Source organism: Notothenia rossii (assembly GCF_949606895.1).
Source record: "Notothenia rossii genome assembly, chromosome: 3".
Lineage (NCBI taxonomy): Eukaryota > Metazoa > Chordata > Actinopteri > Perciformes > Nototheniidae > Notothenia > Notothenia rossii.
In genome coordinates, this window is record NC_136901.1 from 70,639,641 (window position 1) to 70,654,760 (window position 15,120).

Consider the following 15,120-nt stretch of genomic DNA (forward strand, 5'->3'; position numbering starts at 1 on the left):
AAAAGTGACATTAGCGCCCTCATACTATATTTTTCTAGAAAAACCTAAGGCAATGTATGATTTCTCTAAATGTTTTTTGTGTGTTTGCTTTTAAACATTATACTACAGATTAGATGGTGAGAGCTGAAGCTGTATAAAAAGCATTCAGCTAGGGGTGGTTCATATGAATAAAATCCTCTATCACAGTATGTAATTTTATATCACTATATCAATATCTATCGTAATAAGAGTACGTTTTATAGACAATCGATTGAGAAACAGTTTATGGATAACATACCAGTAGGAATGTATGTCTTTAGCTAATAAAGTAAATTGAATACCTTAGGAAAATCCCATGAAAAAAATCCAATACCATCACAAACCGGTTCTGCTCATCGATCTGCTTCTATGTCCTCAATGACATAACACCCAGATATTAAACTGGCGTGCAGACTATCATGGATGAAAAAGGTGACAACGATGCGACTCCCCCTAGGAGGAACGCGGTCTTCGATTTTATCTTTATTTTATTTTTTATAGTGCAATTAGATTTTTAACCTTGACAAGTCACCAATGTATGAGGGATAAGATAACATATTTTACCTTCAAAATAGGTATGCTTCTAGTGTTGGAGCACTTTTCTGTTCACAAACTAACCAATATTTTAGAATTACAATAAAGCAAATATCTGTACATATAATCTTTATCAACACTTAAGAAAACCAAAATGTACATCAGTCAGTGGGCGGGTCTCCCAACTTCAGTGTTTCATTTGCGCTCACTGTGTGACTGTCTAGAATGCCATCCTGCTTGCTGTGCAAAACTCAGCATCTGATGCTTGCACTGTATGGAAAACGCTTCTGGGTGGCATGTCTGGTGATTAATCGATCAGGCTGCTGACCTTCCACTGACCTCACAGATCAGTGGATTTCAGCAACAGATCTTTGAGACTTCATCTGTTGCTGAAGTTGTGCATTGGACTCTGAGCCGAACTAATCCTTACTTATAAAAAGGAAACGGGCTCAGATAGTGATCAGCACCGCAGTAGACTGGACAGCTCCGCCTCGAGCAAGGTTTACTATAATCCCACGATTAAATAGAAACAACAGTGTTAAACAAATGTAGTACATGGCTTTATTTATCTGGCACTGATGTAACCCTACGAGAACACGTTTAGGTTTTGAATAACCTAAAACATGTCATCTTTTATGAGCCTATATATCTAAAAAATGACTGTCATTTGGAAAGCTGGATTTCTGCTTTATGGAATTTTAGAAATACCTTTATAAAACTATGAAATTATTGTTAACTGCTATTATTTCATGCAAACAGTAAGGAGGGAAAAAGCAATGAAATGTAAAAGCATTTTTAAAAGTTCCCATCGTGACTTCCAAGGGGTAACAACCTTTTTGATACGGCTTTGTGGATTAGGCAGGCACTGATGGGGCAGAGAACAACAAAGAGTGATTCCGAACAAGACAAATCAATCACTATTCCGAACAAGACAAATCAATCACTTTTCTGGGAACGTTTGCTTATTGTCCTATGATGTTTGTAACCTACATTCCACCTTTGCATGGTCGAGTGAAAGGTAAAGTTTACTTGCTTTTGGTTCATTTTCTTCACGCACTAAAAACACCCTGTCAACCCAAGTCAAAGACTACACAACACACAGGACTTACGGAAATATATGGGAGATTTATCATCATTAACTTATGTGTGAGGCCTTTACATTTTTAGAATGTGCTTATTTCCTAACGGCAGACTAATTCAAAGCACCCTGAATCTATTAACATTGTAGGGAGCAGATTTTTTCCTTACAGGGCCAGTGGTAATAGTGATGTGATATGGAGATCTACATTTTGAAAGTATTTTCATGATAATGAATGTGTAATATTGGAAAGGTAATTATGAAACTAGTGGCCTCCTCTCCATCTCTCTTGTTGCTTCTTTTCAGTCAACAGCGTGTGCATGGTAGTATGGTACCACATGCACATACTGATTCATTTCATAAAGTTCAGTGAAGATGTCAAGACCCGGTGGCAGTGACATTTCTGGAGTGAGAGGATAGTTTCAACTTTTTGTGGTGGAGCGAGTATGGTAACAAAAACAATATAACAATTGTGGATCATAAGTCTTGTGTTCAAACTTTTACTTGGAGCTGCATTTGGATCCAACCTCATAGATACATAGCACTTTTCAAATACCACTTCACAGTATACTAACATGCACAAACCATGAGTATCCCATTCTAAGTCACAACATGTATCGGTAGACTACAAGGTCGCTGAACAAAGAGAATCAACCAGACTCAAAGGCCATCAATGGGTTTTGAGATCAAATCTTATACAGAACCACATCAAAAGACAGCACACCACAGAAAGTAGTATAAACAAGTTATCCATGTCTTTGAGCCATTAGCAGCACATAGAAAAATCAGGCTGTAGCTGCCGTGTGCAATTTTCAAAAACGATTTACAACACATGAGAAGAAGAACAATAAAACCAGCCAAAATTATAAAAGTAGTCGCTTACCATTACAGTTTGTGAGGGCAGCGTAGGTGTTGAACCATTTCAGTACAGCCATCCATTCTTGAACTGTCACACAGCACTTGTAGGTCGTGTTTCTCTGAAAGGTCAGCAGGATGAACAGTTCAGGATTGGTCCTACACCTACAGGCCAGGGTGTAGAACATGACATGTTGTTACCAGTCCAAACAACATTTCATGAAAGTGAAGTGAGTATAAGACGTACAAAGTCGGGGCATGCTGGCTGGGTCGACTGAGCTGTGAAAATACTAGCTGCATAATTTCTGTCACTACCATAGCTCAATTACTTCATTGAAAGGTACCTTGTCGTTTTTATTGAAACGGGCTGGTTACACTTACATTGGTTGTCCTGTCAGTCGCAATGCTTCCCTCGGAGAAGCAGCGGCTAGTATGGATGGAAGCTAGCCGGGAGTTAGCGTCACTGAAACGTATGCTAGCACTTGTGCTAACAATGCTGCATTAAAACTGTGCTAACTCCCTTACCCGTCTCCCTTTTGTTTCCTCGGATGCTACAACAACTCGTCAACGTTAAAACTTTTGGTTAACAAAAATAATAAAAGTATATATAACTGTATTATGACGGTTTCTCTCTCATTAGCAGACGCTTTTCATGGCAGTCATTCTGAGTTAGCGGGTAATTCAGCAGCACATGTGACGTTGATAACGTTAATTAGGGTTGCATTCCATATACTGAGGTTAGTTCAACCGCTACACTATTTTACATGCTCACTCACTGATAAAACTTACTGGGACGCTAATTCGAATCGTGCTATTGTATTCACACGTGCTCTTCCTGCAACTGAAAAATAATTCCATTAAAAAGGTTGATAACAGTTGATTCTATAATTATTTCTAATTGTTCCTATTAGTTTAAACACATCGTTATATCTAAATGCAAACTCTGATAAGTGATTGTTTCAAAACACACAACCAGAAGAAAATAATTCCATCATTTCACACCTCCTGTACCTACTTCCTCTCAGAAAGCTAAAATAACTGATGTTTAATTTCAATGTTTTTTCAGCCTCTATTCAGGCAGGCAACTCATTAAAAAACGAATTCTTGTTTACAATGGCAGCCTGGCAAAGGGCCTCTTAGAGGGAGGAAGTGGTTTGACAAATAAATGTCAAAGCAAGTTAAAAAGTGGGCAGCAACCGTCCAAATATTTCCAACATACCCAATAATTACATACTATCACAACAAGCATTGCATGTGACAACAAGCATTACATATACATATACATATATACATATACATATATATATACATATATACATATATACATATATATATATACACAACACAAGAGAAGAACAATAAAGCCAGCAAAAATTATATATGTGCGGAGAAATGTTTGTTATTCGTTCCTACTGCATCCTTCAATTTCACTTTCATGTTTTGCTGCAGCTGTAATCCCTGTTTTTTGAATTTTTTGATTTTAGACAAATTACCTTTTTTGTAGGCCAAACAAAACAAGGGTCACAAGGGATGTTACGACCTGCATGTAAAACTCACCCAGGATTTTTTTTTTACATTTTTGCAAAAGACCTTTACTATTGTGCAATTTAAAACAATTTGGAGAATGGGGGCAACAAAGATCAGGTCAACAGCACTATCTTTATAATGTAACACGAGTGTCCTATACTCTTTCTGTAAAATACATCCTGAAGTAAGGCAGCGTTCCATGAGCGGTTTGATTGCCAAAAGTCACCAGGCCAGGATTTGGAAATCTTATCACTCTACTGCTATCCATCTATTTCCCAAGCATTTTCTGTGGGTCGTTCAAAGTTATTCTGGGAAATTTAAGACATCTAAATCAAAAGTGTATGTAGATTAGTTAGGACAGCTCAAAGAACAATCAAAAAGAAACACATGTTATACTTAAGCTTACCTGCCTCTGCCTTTTTATCAAAACAAAACATTTAAAGAAGGATTTTTCTCCTCAGAGCCAAGTCAATATGTGTGAGTTTGGAAAAATACACACTTTGTTCAAAATACTTTCTTGCTTCACATGTTTATCGTCATAAGGGCACTTAGTTCACAGGCTATTGTTAGACACCACCTAAAGAGTGAGGAATGTGTTTGATTTTAAAAGCTGCACTTATGTCTCTTTAGAACATAACTAACAAAAGTAAAGAAACCCAATTACATAACTTAAAAGAAAATGCTGTATATAGCCCTGAAGTCAATAACGCAGTCTTGGGAGGCATGTATACATAATATAATGCCTTCATTATACACAGCAGCATATTTGCAGAGGGTACTAAAATTCATTTTACTTTTGAGAGAAAATGATTCTTTAGGGCTTACACTCTCCTTGTTATTACAACATAAATCTGGTATAATGGCAAAACAAAGCATATAAAAAGAAGGTTCAAGGGAGGATAGAAAAACATTACTTCAGTCTGCGGATAATCCCATCAGATAAATAAAGAGAAAAACAGTGGTTTCCTTTTTAATTGTTTATTAAGATATAAAGCAGGCACATGAATATAAGAAACGTGTGCACTAATAAGTCAGCTCTCAACAAAAAAATCCACAGCAAAATAGTTGATATCACTCAAATCCAAACTCAATTACAGCAAAAGACAAACTGTCGAAATGTTTAGTTCTACAGTAAAAAAAAAAAAAAAAAAAAATCCACCAAACAGATAATCATATATTTTACTGCCAAAGATCACAGATGTCAAACGAGCAAAACAAATTTCAGCCCGAGATCAGAACAGCAGGGTTTCAAAGCCTCTGAACAACAATGCACCTCAATGTACGACTGGAAAACTCCTGCTTTTTACCTGAAGTTAAAAAGAAAACAAACTCTCTCCCGTTTCATTTTAAAGCTCCAACTCCTGGCAACTTGATTCTAGTTTTCTATAAAGATTGTGCCCGACATAATACCTTGATTAGTGTTCAAGCTTAAGGGCAAGGAAAAAAACAAGCAGTTTAAAGTAGAAGAAATCCCCTCCCTTCCTTGCACCTCTAAGCAGTGGAGAGAAACATATTGATCCCTTAATTTGAACACACCTTAAATCGTGGAGGTGTTTGGTTTTATTGACACTTAATGAAGCTTGTCGGCTTTGGAAAGAAATGACTGGGTCTTCTCGTTGTTTAGCCCACTGGGTTCTCCCAGTCTCTCAGGAGGCCAGGCCAATAAACAAAGTCTGACCAAGTTATGCAGTAAAACAGAAGGTTGGGGGAAAATACTCAGTTGCCTTTGGTTTGCTGCAAGGATACATAAAAACAAAAAACTGAAAATACAATGAATTTGAGATGTTTAAATTATAAAGAAATGACATTTACCAGTACAGGGGTATAAATCATTCAGCACAGAACATATAATGTTTTCTTTAGACTTATTTGAAGCATGTATAGTGGCATAACAATGTACGTATAAAGTTAGAAAAAGGTACACGTGGAAAAATAGTGACTTTGGTTCCTTATGCCTGAACCAAAACACATTTAAAATATTACCAGTTAGCCTAGCACATCCAAATGAACTACAGTTATTCTTCAAGTTAAAAAAAGCTAACAGAATTTGCATAGTACATATTTGCAGTACAGAAGGTATTTTGCCCTAATCAAACATTGTAGTGAAAAACCTTCCTTCCATCAAAATGCATTAGTCCGTTTGATTTCCCTCTATCTGTATTTTCCAAAGGAGAGACAGTTATTGCTACAGACTAGAGCAAATCCAAACGTATGGAATAGAAACGAGGCAGTGTAGGAATATAATGGCCGCCTATGCAAAAGTGGAACAAATAGAATAAAAACCTTTCTTTTTGATAGAATGACAAGCTCCATCTATATATAAACTCATTGGTCAATATGTGTGTTCTCTTGACTGAAAGGGGAGTCTAGATGCTATCCATGGCCTTGAACTCGCTGAGAGCCTGCACGGGGTTGATGTGCTTCTTCTGAGAGGACCTCTTCACCCGGTTGGTCTGGTCGTCCTGCTTCTCTCTCTTCACCAGGGGCTTCTTCTCGGGGGCTTTCATCTTCCAGGAAATGGCCGGCATATTCAGAGCCTCCATGTTTTTGTTCTTCTGGTACTTAGTAGAGGCAACGTAGGAGGCCTTGACAGTGGACACGACTGTGTTCATCAGATTCTTTGCGGCCTGAATTAGAGACATGGCGCTGTCCAACTGTGGAAAAGATAGAGAAACGGTTAGCCTTGGAACATCGTAAAAATAACCTGGCATTTTTTCTTTTATTCACACCTTTTTGAATGAACGCAAATTAAAAATAAAAGTTTCTGTCCTTTTAACCTTTTTCCAATTTAATGAGAAACTATGATTAACGGAAGAACCAACCAACCAACCACAGAGTTGGTCTGGACTAAGAACAGATGTGAGAGATTTGAGAATATGGAAAAAGGTCACTCTAATTTAATCCCCACAATTGAATAGCCCCAGAGACAGCGGTGACACTTGACTTCAAGAGTTGGAAGCATAGGCTCATTTCAGCCCTACAGAAAAGAGGATGGAAATAATGATTTCCTTCACACAAAGGTAACCTATCTTTAAAGATCCGAGTGGCAAGTAAGAAGTTCATTAACGCTCCAGGGTTCTGTAAACACTGGCCTTGTTCAGTGTTATCTTAAGAGCTCAAAAAGGTTAAGAAACAGTTGGCCAACAATAGTCCAGCACAAGGAAAGCCATTATTTCTGTTATCTGTTTATTTGATATAAAATATAAGCTGCTGATTACAGTGCCGAAAATGAATCATTAGCTAATCACAAGCAACAGCCAATGCCATTAAGTCTTAGTATTTTTAATTTATGTGGGCATTGCCGGATAATAAAACTTTAGAAAGTATTCTAATGCATTCTATTGATTTAATTATGTTTCTGCAAGAAACTTCCTTGTCAACAATCACAATCCTGTTTACCTCATTGCTTCTTACCCAAAATACTCTGTGCGTATCCTTCCTTCAGGAACAGACTGCATTTCCTACTTACATTAAAGTTTAACCCCTTTTTGCAAATAATTTTGAAGCTGAATTGCTGCTACCAGCCCACTTCCATTTGAACACTTAAGATATTTTTACAATGAAGATCACATACATACTGTCCATGGTTTAGTTCAGTGATTATCAACCTTTTTAGAGCCACGGTTCATCTTTTACATTAAATAAATCCTGCGGAATATGAACAACCCAAAAAGGTACAAAATGACACATAGTAGCTTTATACAGCAGAATTATATTTAATGACAAGTCTCTCAATGTGGCTACGAGTTCAGCTGGTAAGTAACTAGCTTTGAGAGCTCTCTTTGTGTTTTTTCTCGTAACAGATACCCATTTCTCAGTTTGTTTACGCAGGCAGAAAAAAAAAATGGTCCGTGTTGTTCTTTTGAAGTGACAGGTGTTTCGTTTGCAGTTGACGATTAAGCTTCCTTGGGAACATGGCACTGTTGGATTTTATTTGCAGCAAGTAAATAATATTTTTTTGGACTGACTTAGTAAAATTGGAACGTGTCACAAAGCGATCTCTTACGGCACACTGGTTGAAATTCAGTAGTTTAAAAAAGGTGTTGAACTTACCCCGGAGACGACCAGCTCTCCTCCCAGGTTCTGCACCTCGGCCTTGACCTTGCTGCAGATGTTGAGCTGGTGGCAGTACAGGGCGATGCGCTGCAGGTAGGCCAGCAGGTCCTGCTTACAGGTGGAGTCGGGGCACTGTGAGGGGTGAGAGAACAGGCGTCAACACATCACTTAGTATGTGAGCATACACAGGTTTGTGGTTCCAATGCTACCTGCTTTTGCTGGTTGTACAATGAATAAATTTTTGGAACTCGCTGCTACTACTCAATGTGAATATTTATGTGATTGTACAGACGCCATGATCTCACACTTTATCAAGATGAGCTAGTAGCAGTGTGACAGGTAATGTAGACACCCACATTAGGGCCGCGCTCAGAGCCAAAATGACAAACGCACGCCCACAACTTGGTAGATTGATAACTCATCTTCACAGGGTTAAGCATAATCAAGTCACACAGCATGCCAATTCTATTAGGAGGAAAACACGACTGTCAATCAATTAGCTTTGGGTAACAGTTTTAATCTGGTGTGAAGTTTTTTTAGAAACAAAAATACATGATCTGAAGTGTTAACAGCACCTTGGTTCGCAGATGAGTAATGTTTTCAAAATGTAACAAAGTCATCATCCCACCTCCTGTCACTAATGTGGGTTCTTGCCTTCAACCCGACAACAAGGTGTGAATTAAACGCGCAGCATTGGAGAAGCACTCTAACCGGCTTCAATAAATACAACTAGTACTCGGAGGGAAAATGCAACGGATCAGAGCTTAAATTGTGAAAGAGCAGAGACTATGGACTTAAAACGTAGTCCAAAAAGCCTCTTATTCCCAACCATGCATTGTAATATTGCAAAAAGTCAGCTGAGATCAAAACAAAATACATTGGAGCCATAAAAAATCCATCAACTTCAAGAAATCCCAATAAATTATTATAAAACCCACTTGAAAGTGGCAGCATGCAAAAAGCTCCACAAATGTATTTCGTTTAGCATTGGCAATCCTTTTGAATTATTTCATCTCATCATAATTAGGACTCAAGCCCTGCCTTTAAACACCATTTCCAATCTCTTTCCTAGTTTGCTAAGCAAGCCCCCTGCCAGCATGTTGATTAGGAAACATTGATGGGTGTCTGATGCTTTGCATCCGATTGTAGATCTCAGAGACACGACACTAAGGATATATCAGCGATGATCATTACATTAGACGGACTTCGTTACAGATAATCAGAGGCTGGCAGCTTTTCACACTCACTAAACTAACTCTACCTGTGAAAAGCACTTTGGTGACCATGTCTGTGAGCAAGCCAAGAGAAAATACTGGCTCCAAAGTCCAGTATTTGCAGGTGCTTGGCAGTCTGAAGGAGGAGTCCTTTGGCAGAGCTTAATTCTGAGTGCAGAGGAAAAGGTGAAAGGGAAGTAATAGCAGCCAATCTTTTAATTGATGGAATCTCTGCAGACAGGAAAATGTTGAGGTCAGTGCTGACAAACAAGTATTTGCATGAGTCTAGACAAACTCAAGAGGCTTTTTGTCTGGATATAACGGAGCGTATGACAGAGTTGACATCTCTCAAAAATGACCGCTTTTATCGTGCACTAAATCCACACAGGGCGAGGAAACCCCAGATGTTGTTTCTCTATGCAAACGGAGGAAACCGAAATATCTTTGCTATCAACATTGTACCACACTTCAAAGAGTCTAGGACTTATGATGCTTCTAATCCTGCTGAGCGCGTCTGTATCCCTGGTGGGTGTGTAGAGCGCTCTGCTGAATACAGTGCACACACTCCCAGAAACACAGCCATGCATGCATCTACACACTCTCCCCAGCCAGCACAACTGTGCCCCTTTGTACACATCATACCTCAGAGCGGCGGGGGGCTTTAGTAGGAGGACGAGAAAGTGAAGCACAAATAAAGCAATATTCTTTCAACGTATTCAAGCACATATTTAAAGGTCACAAACAAATCCTACTCAAACCATTAAAAATGATGTATTTCCTTATGGAGAGCTCTAAAGATGTCCTCTGACAGTGTTAATAAAATGGACCTTAAGTCTTCTCTGTCACTACTGTCTACTGCTGATTAATAGAGGGATGGGCTGAGGAGAGAGGAGGGAAATGTAAGAGTTGACATTCTATTAAAGAAGGTATGCAAGAGGAGATGAGGGGAAAGAGAGCTGGAGGGGATGATCATCATACATGGCTGAGAGACTAGAGAAAATGGGAGTGGGAGGAAGTGTTTTCTTTTTTTTAAAGAGAGAGAGGAAAGAACCAGAGAAAAATAGGTAGTTGAAGAAAAAGACGAGGATGAAGAATGAGCCAGAGGGGAAACAGCATGGAGGAGTAAATAAGGGGGCTAAATCCAACTGGGGAAGCGGGACGTAGACAGGAGGATTCAACTGTAGTCGGGGGGGGGGGGGTATAAGCAAGTGAGAGAGAGCGGGAGCAGTAGCACAGACCTGGGATGAGGCTGAATGCAGCAGCCATGCTAATGAGGGCTTGGGGAAGTATTCAGACGGCTGAGCGCAGGGCACTGTGAAAGCATCACTTGTGCTCGTACTCAGCTCAGCTGCTGGCTTCACTCAGCACTCAGGAAACTCTGCAAAGGCTGCTCTGAGTGTGACATGTGAATACAGAAGTTGCCCAGAGAAGAGACAAGAACACCTTGGATTGTTTTGGGTAATGCAAATAGAAGCACTGCGTGTGATTAAGCCATGTGCTGTTCACAAGCTGATACCTGCGCTGTGATCCAAACCAGATGTCTCAGTAGGTGACTCAAATCGCACAAAGAAAACCTTTTTATTCCTCTGCTTTTATACTCAACGGCATGAATAATTAATAGTGCAAATAATAAATGGGGCATATAATGTGGGTGTATTTGTTCAACTTATATGTTAATGCATCTGCCGGTTGTGCTAACACCATAGCCGTGCAGTCATGTTGAAAATCACATCTATCCCCACTATTCAAACAATTCATTTCCATTTCACAAAGCAGAATTTGCTCTGGTGTGAAAAAGAGAAGGAGCATCGCTCTTGTTCCCGGTGAGCGATGCTCTCCTCTAATAGTGACTTCTACCATTAGAGCCCATCATTGTAATTTTTTTCCCCCGTCGTCACTGGCTGCTGCTGTAAATGTTCCTGAGGCCTGATGATATAGCTCCTGTGCTTCTCCCTACATGCTGTGTGGCCACTTATGGCCTGGGACAGCTAACCTTGCTTGGTCAGCTACTATTGAGAGATGGCAGAACAGGGAGAGAGGCACTGGAGACTTCCACACAAGACTCAGAATATCTTTTAAACTAATTGTGAAGGTGAGTCACCTTCTTTCAAAAGCAGACCGCAGTAAAAGGTATAAATGTCAACATTTCTTGTTAAGCTTGCCTTTTCACTGCTGACTTTAAGTGCCTTTTCAAAAAAAAAAATGTAAAAACATCAAAGTTGAGTCAAAGGGTAGCTCATTATTATTCTTATTTGTTAATTGAATGTCTTCAGCTCTATATTCATGATGGTTTTACTTCTAGCTGTGTGTGGGTAGCTCTTGTTCTATTTAGCATTTCTTGGCATTTAAGCTATTGCTTAAGAGCATTGTTTTTCTCACTTCAGACTAAGTACCACTTACTTAATATAAGAAAACTCCCCAAATGAACAAAAGAGTAAATGTGCTGCTAAGAGTAACCAAATTACAAATAACAGTCAATTGAAATGTCGAATAGTCAATAGGTGCGTTCACACCGCAGTACTTTTCCCACTTTAGTTCCGAAATGTCGCGTTCACACTAAAAAGAGCCAGAACTACTATTAGTTGATGAGAACCTTTTTTTACCCCCTTTTCCGTCCCTGCTAGAGAGCAGGTACTTTCGTGGGAGAAAAAGGTTCCTATGTCTGATTGGCTGGGCGGTTTGTAAACCACGCCCCGTAACACTCCCAAAAAGTGTTGTGAAGCCGTCATTTTATTATCCTCGCATTAGCATTATTAGCATTAGCCCCGCGCACAAACGCAGAGAGACTAACTTATGGCAACACAAAAGAAAACATGGGAGCGTTGGAGAGGAGGAGGTGTCGGCGTTCTGGCGATTTACTCGGAAGGCTTCAGTAGAAGCTGCTGGGAGTCCCAGCAGCTTCTACTGAAGCCAGTCCCCAACTCCGGGGACTTCCGGCCGGGGATTTTGGGCGGCAGTATACGCCGTGAAGTTGTTTGCGGCCTGCCAGTAAACCCAAAGCAGAAGAAGAAGAAGAAGTGAAGTTAGCGGCTTCATTTGCCTAATCCACCCCCAGGGATTTATTCCGGTGTGAACGCGATCTGTACTTAGTTCATGAGAACTAATGAGTTCTCAGGAACTAAATTCTGCTGAACCTTTGTAGGAAAAGTACTGCGGTGTGAAAGCGCCTAAGAACATTTTAAAAAAGATTTCTAAAATAACAGGTTTATGAAATGAATAATTCTGCTGCGACTCATTTGTTCGCCTTCCAAAGCAACATTTTCACTGTGGTCAATATGAACTGTGGAACAAACTAACAACCAATGTATATGATAATGTATGAATTTAAAATAAAAGTTGGTTTTGATATTAAAAACAACATGTATGCTACTCTCTACTGGGCTTGAAGGCATTTTGAGAAACACTGTATTTGGACTTTAAAGTAAGTCATTGTATTTCATCAGATCTACTCAGACCATTAGGGTTACTTTCCAAACGTCTGCTCTTGAGAAGCACTGACTGAACCAAAAACATATTTTTCACTTATCAGACCGCCCAACAAAATAAAAGGAAATGAGGCAATAACAATGACGGAGCAGGATGTTGAACAAAAGGATTTCACTGTGCTACGTGCCGGGTAATGTGCATGATTTAAATGATGATCAGGAAGGTCAGGTCCCATCATTGGAAATGCCATGCAGTTCCGCTGAATTCTATTAAACAGAGGCAGAGCCACTGTGCTGCTGCTTCCGCCTGGACTGACCTTTCAGGGCGATCACCCAGAGGAAATGCCAATTTCCAATATTTACTGACAAGGGAGCCTCCTAATGTGCCACTGCCGGCGACCTGTTGGTTGGTGCTCCAGGGCGGTAAACACAGAGGCCTTTTCTAATAACTTTAGTTTTTCAGTCCCTCCCCGTCATGAGAGAATTGATACACCCACTGCTCTCAGTTCCCATTGAGGTGATTTTGAGGGTTTTTGCTTAGTGTTTACATTCAATGCCTGTTGCTTTATCCTAGACCTTGGCCTGGTTATTGGATAACTAGAGGCAGTACAGCTTAACAGCTAAAAATATATGGTTTTATTTTCACAAGTTCACCAATATCTATGCCTTCACCGTATAAATCCCCCCCATATAATAACTTAGTGACAGCCCAATTTTGGTTCCTGCCAAAGTTAAAAGAAAACCTCCAACAAATACAAAAACCTTCATTCAGGCCAGCTTCACTTTGATGTGTTGCTGGATTGTTTTATAGCTTGAAGGGAAACCAAAACCTTAGACCAGCCGGCACGATGATGCTTTACTGCTCTGACATGCTAAACATCTACCGGGGGAAAGGGTCAAACAGACATTTGTGTGCATGTGTGTGCGGTACAGGGTTATGGATAATCTACAGTGCCTGAGAAAAGAGCTTTAGGTTAAGCCACAGGGAACCTTTATCTGCCATTACACCTCTAAACTGCCACAGGGGTTGCAGGGACGCAGAGATATACGTATATATATATGTTACAGTGTGGCAGTCAAAATAGTGTGACTGAGATATAAGGAAAAGTTTGAGGAGATAAGGATAACAAAGCACTGGAAAGACCATTCTGTTACTTTAGGCAGAAACTGAAGAAGAGGATGGGCAATGCAGGGATAGGAAACTATTCCAACCTTTAATCCCGCCATGCTTCAAAATGAACACACTATAAAATAAAAACATTTTTCTAACAGAATATAAAATGTGAAAACTGTTTTACCGCTGGATCAAACCTTGGACTTCCTTTCAGAACTCTGAAGAAGTTGAGTGTGCTGGTGTTTTTTGTGCACAGCCTAATTAATGGGCATTACAGTTAATGTGCTGTACATTAGATTTAGTCTGTCTGGTGCGGATTATGTTACCGTTGATGGCTAAATATAAATCTGCCATGGTTTACCAATATCAATCAAGATCCATTTCAACAGAATGATGATGGCCAGACCTCCCCTCTCTGCACTGCATCTGCTAAAAAGATGCTGCCTATTTCTGTGGGGCCAATTCAATCACAGTGGCACTCGGGAATGTTAATGTGACAGTGAAGCAGACAGAGTCTGGGTATGACAGGAGAAAATCAAGCTGGGGGCACGCCAATTAAATGTCCCTCATCATTTTTTAATGGTCAGACTGCACCTGTCAGTCAGGCGTTTCACTGTTGTACTTGTAAGCAAAACTTATAACTTAACACGGCTGCTACCGTAAACGGCCCGTCCACACACAGGCATGAAAAAATTCTTTCAAAGCTTCGCCCATTCACTTAAATGGGGTGACGTAGAAGATTTTTAATCTTCGCAGAACTGCATTTTGGGGAGCGGCGCATGGCTTTGCAAGCATCGTGAGCATCAAAAGTTGAGCAATGTTCAACTTTTGATGCTCACGATGCTTTCGAAGCTGGCATCAGCCAATCAAATCCCGTTTATGCAAATCCCGCCAGTACAAGCGCTAGCCAATCAAACCGCGTGCAAGCTGGGAGAGACAGACCGCAGTTCATTTCCTCCTATTCCAAACGAGAAATTACGGTAACAAATCACCCGGTTCTTTACGACCAGAACTATTTACCGGGATACAAACCGGAGGAACCAGGCATGGAGGGAGGTGGCAGAGACAGTGGGTGAAACTGGTAGGTTTTCACCTGTTTGGGGAGTTTATATCCAGTTTACTTCGTTTAAACATTGCTATTGCTTTGTATATCGGGGGCGGGAGATTCATGTGATTGGTTGTTGGTCGCGTTGCTCGCAAAAAATCGCCAAGCTTCAGACACGCCCAGCATCAAGATTTTTCAAGATTTGTTTCATGCCTGTGTGTGGACGGGCCATAAGTGCTAACAGGCATGCTAAA

The 15,120-nt window shown here is 40.0% G+C and overlaps 2 protein-coding genes across 8 annotated transcripts in view; both read right to left on the minus strand.

The window, feature by feature from the left end:
- Window positions 1–3,533, minus strand: part of adirf (adipogenesis regulatory factor) — a 296,791-nt gene extending 293,258 nt beyond the window's left edge. For 2 of the 5 annotated variants that reach the window (XR_013806649.1, XR_013806650.1), the window contains exons 1-2: window positions 2,733–2,805; window positions 2,514–2,650 (exon numbers count right to left, since the gene is read on the minus strand). Coding sequence is in view for 2 of the 5 variants with exons in the window: in XM_079672412.1 (XP_079528538.1) it covers window positions 2,514–2,650; window positions 2,867–2,868 (139 nt within the window). In the remaining 3 variants the exon portion in view is untranslated. Of the gene's footprint in view, window positions 1–2,513; window positions 2,651–2,732; window positions 2,806–2,866 lie in introns of those variants that run through there. The other 3 variants (XM_079672414.1, XM_079672412.1, XM_079672413.1) reach the window with 2 other exon arrangements.
- Window positions 3,534–4,974: 1,441 nt separating this feature from the next.
- Window positions 4,975–15,120, minus strand: part of ctnna1 (catenin (cadherin-associated protein), alpha 1) — a 126,171-nt gene continuing 116,025 nt past the window's right edge. For all 3 annotated transcript variants that reach the window (XM_079670860.1, XM_079670861.1, XM_079670859.1), the window contains exons 17-18: window positions 8,066–8,200; window positions 4,975–6,666 (exon numbers count right to left, since the gene is read on the minus strand). In XM_079670860.1, the coding sequence (XP_079526986.1) occupies window positions 6,379–6,666; window positions 8,066–8,200 (423 nt within the window). In that variant the 3' untranslated portion in view covers window positions 4,975–6,378. The remainder of the gene's footprint in view (window positions 6,667–8,065; window positions 8,201–15,120) is intronic.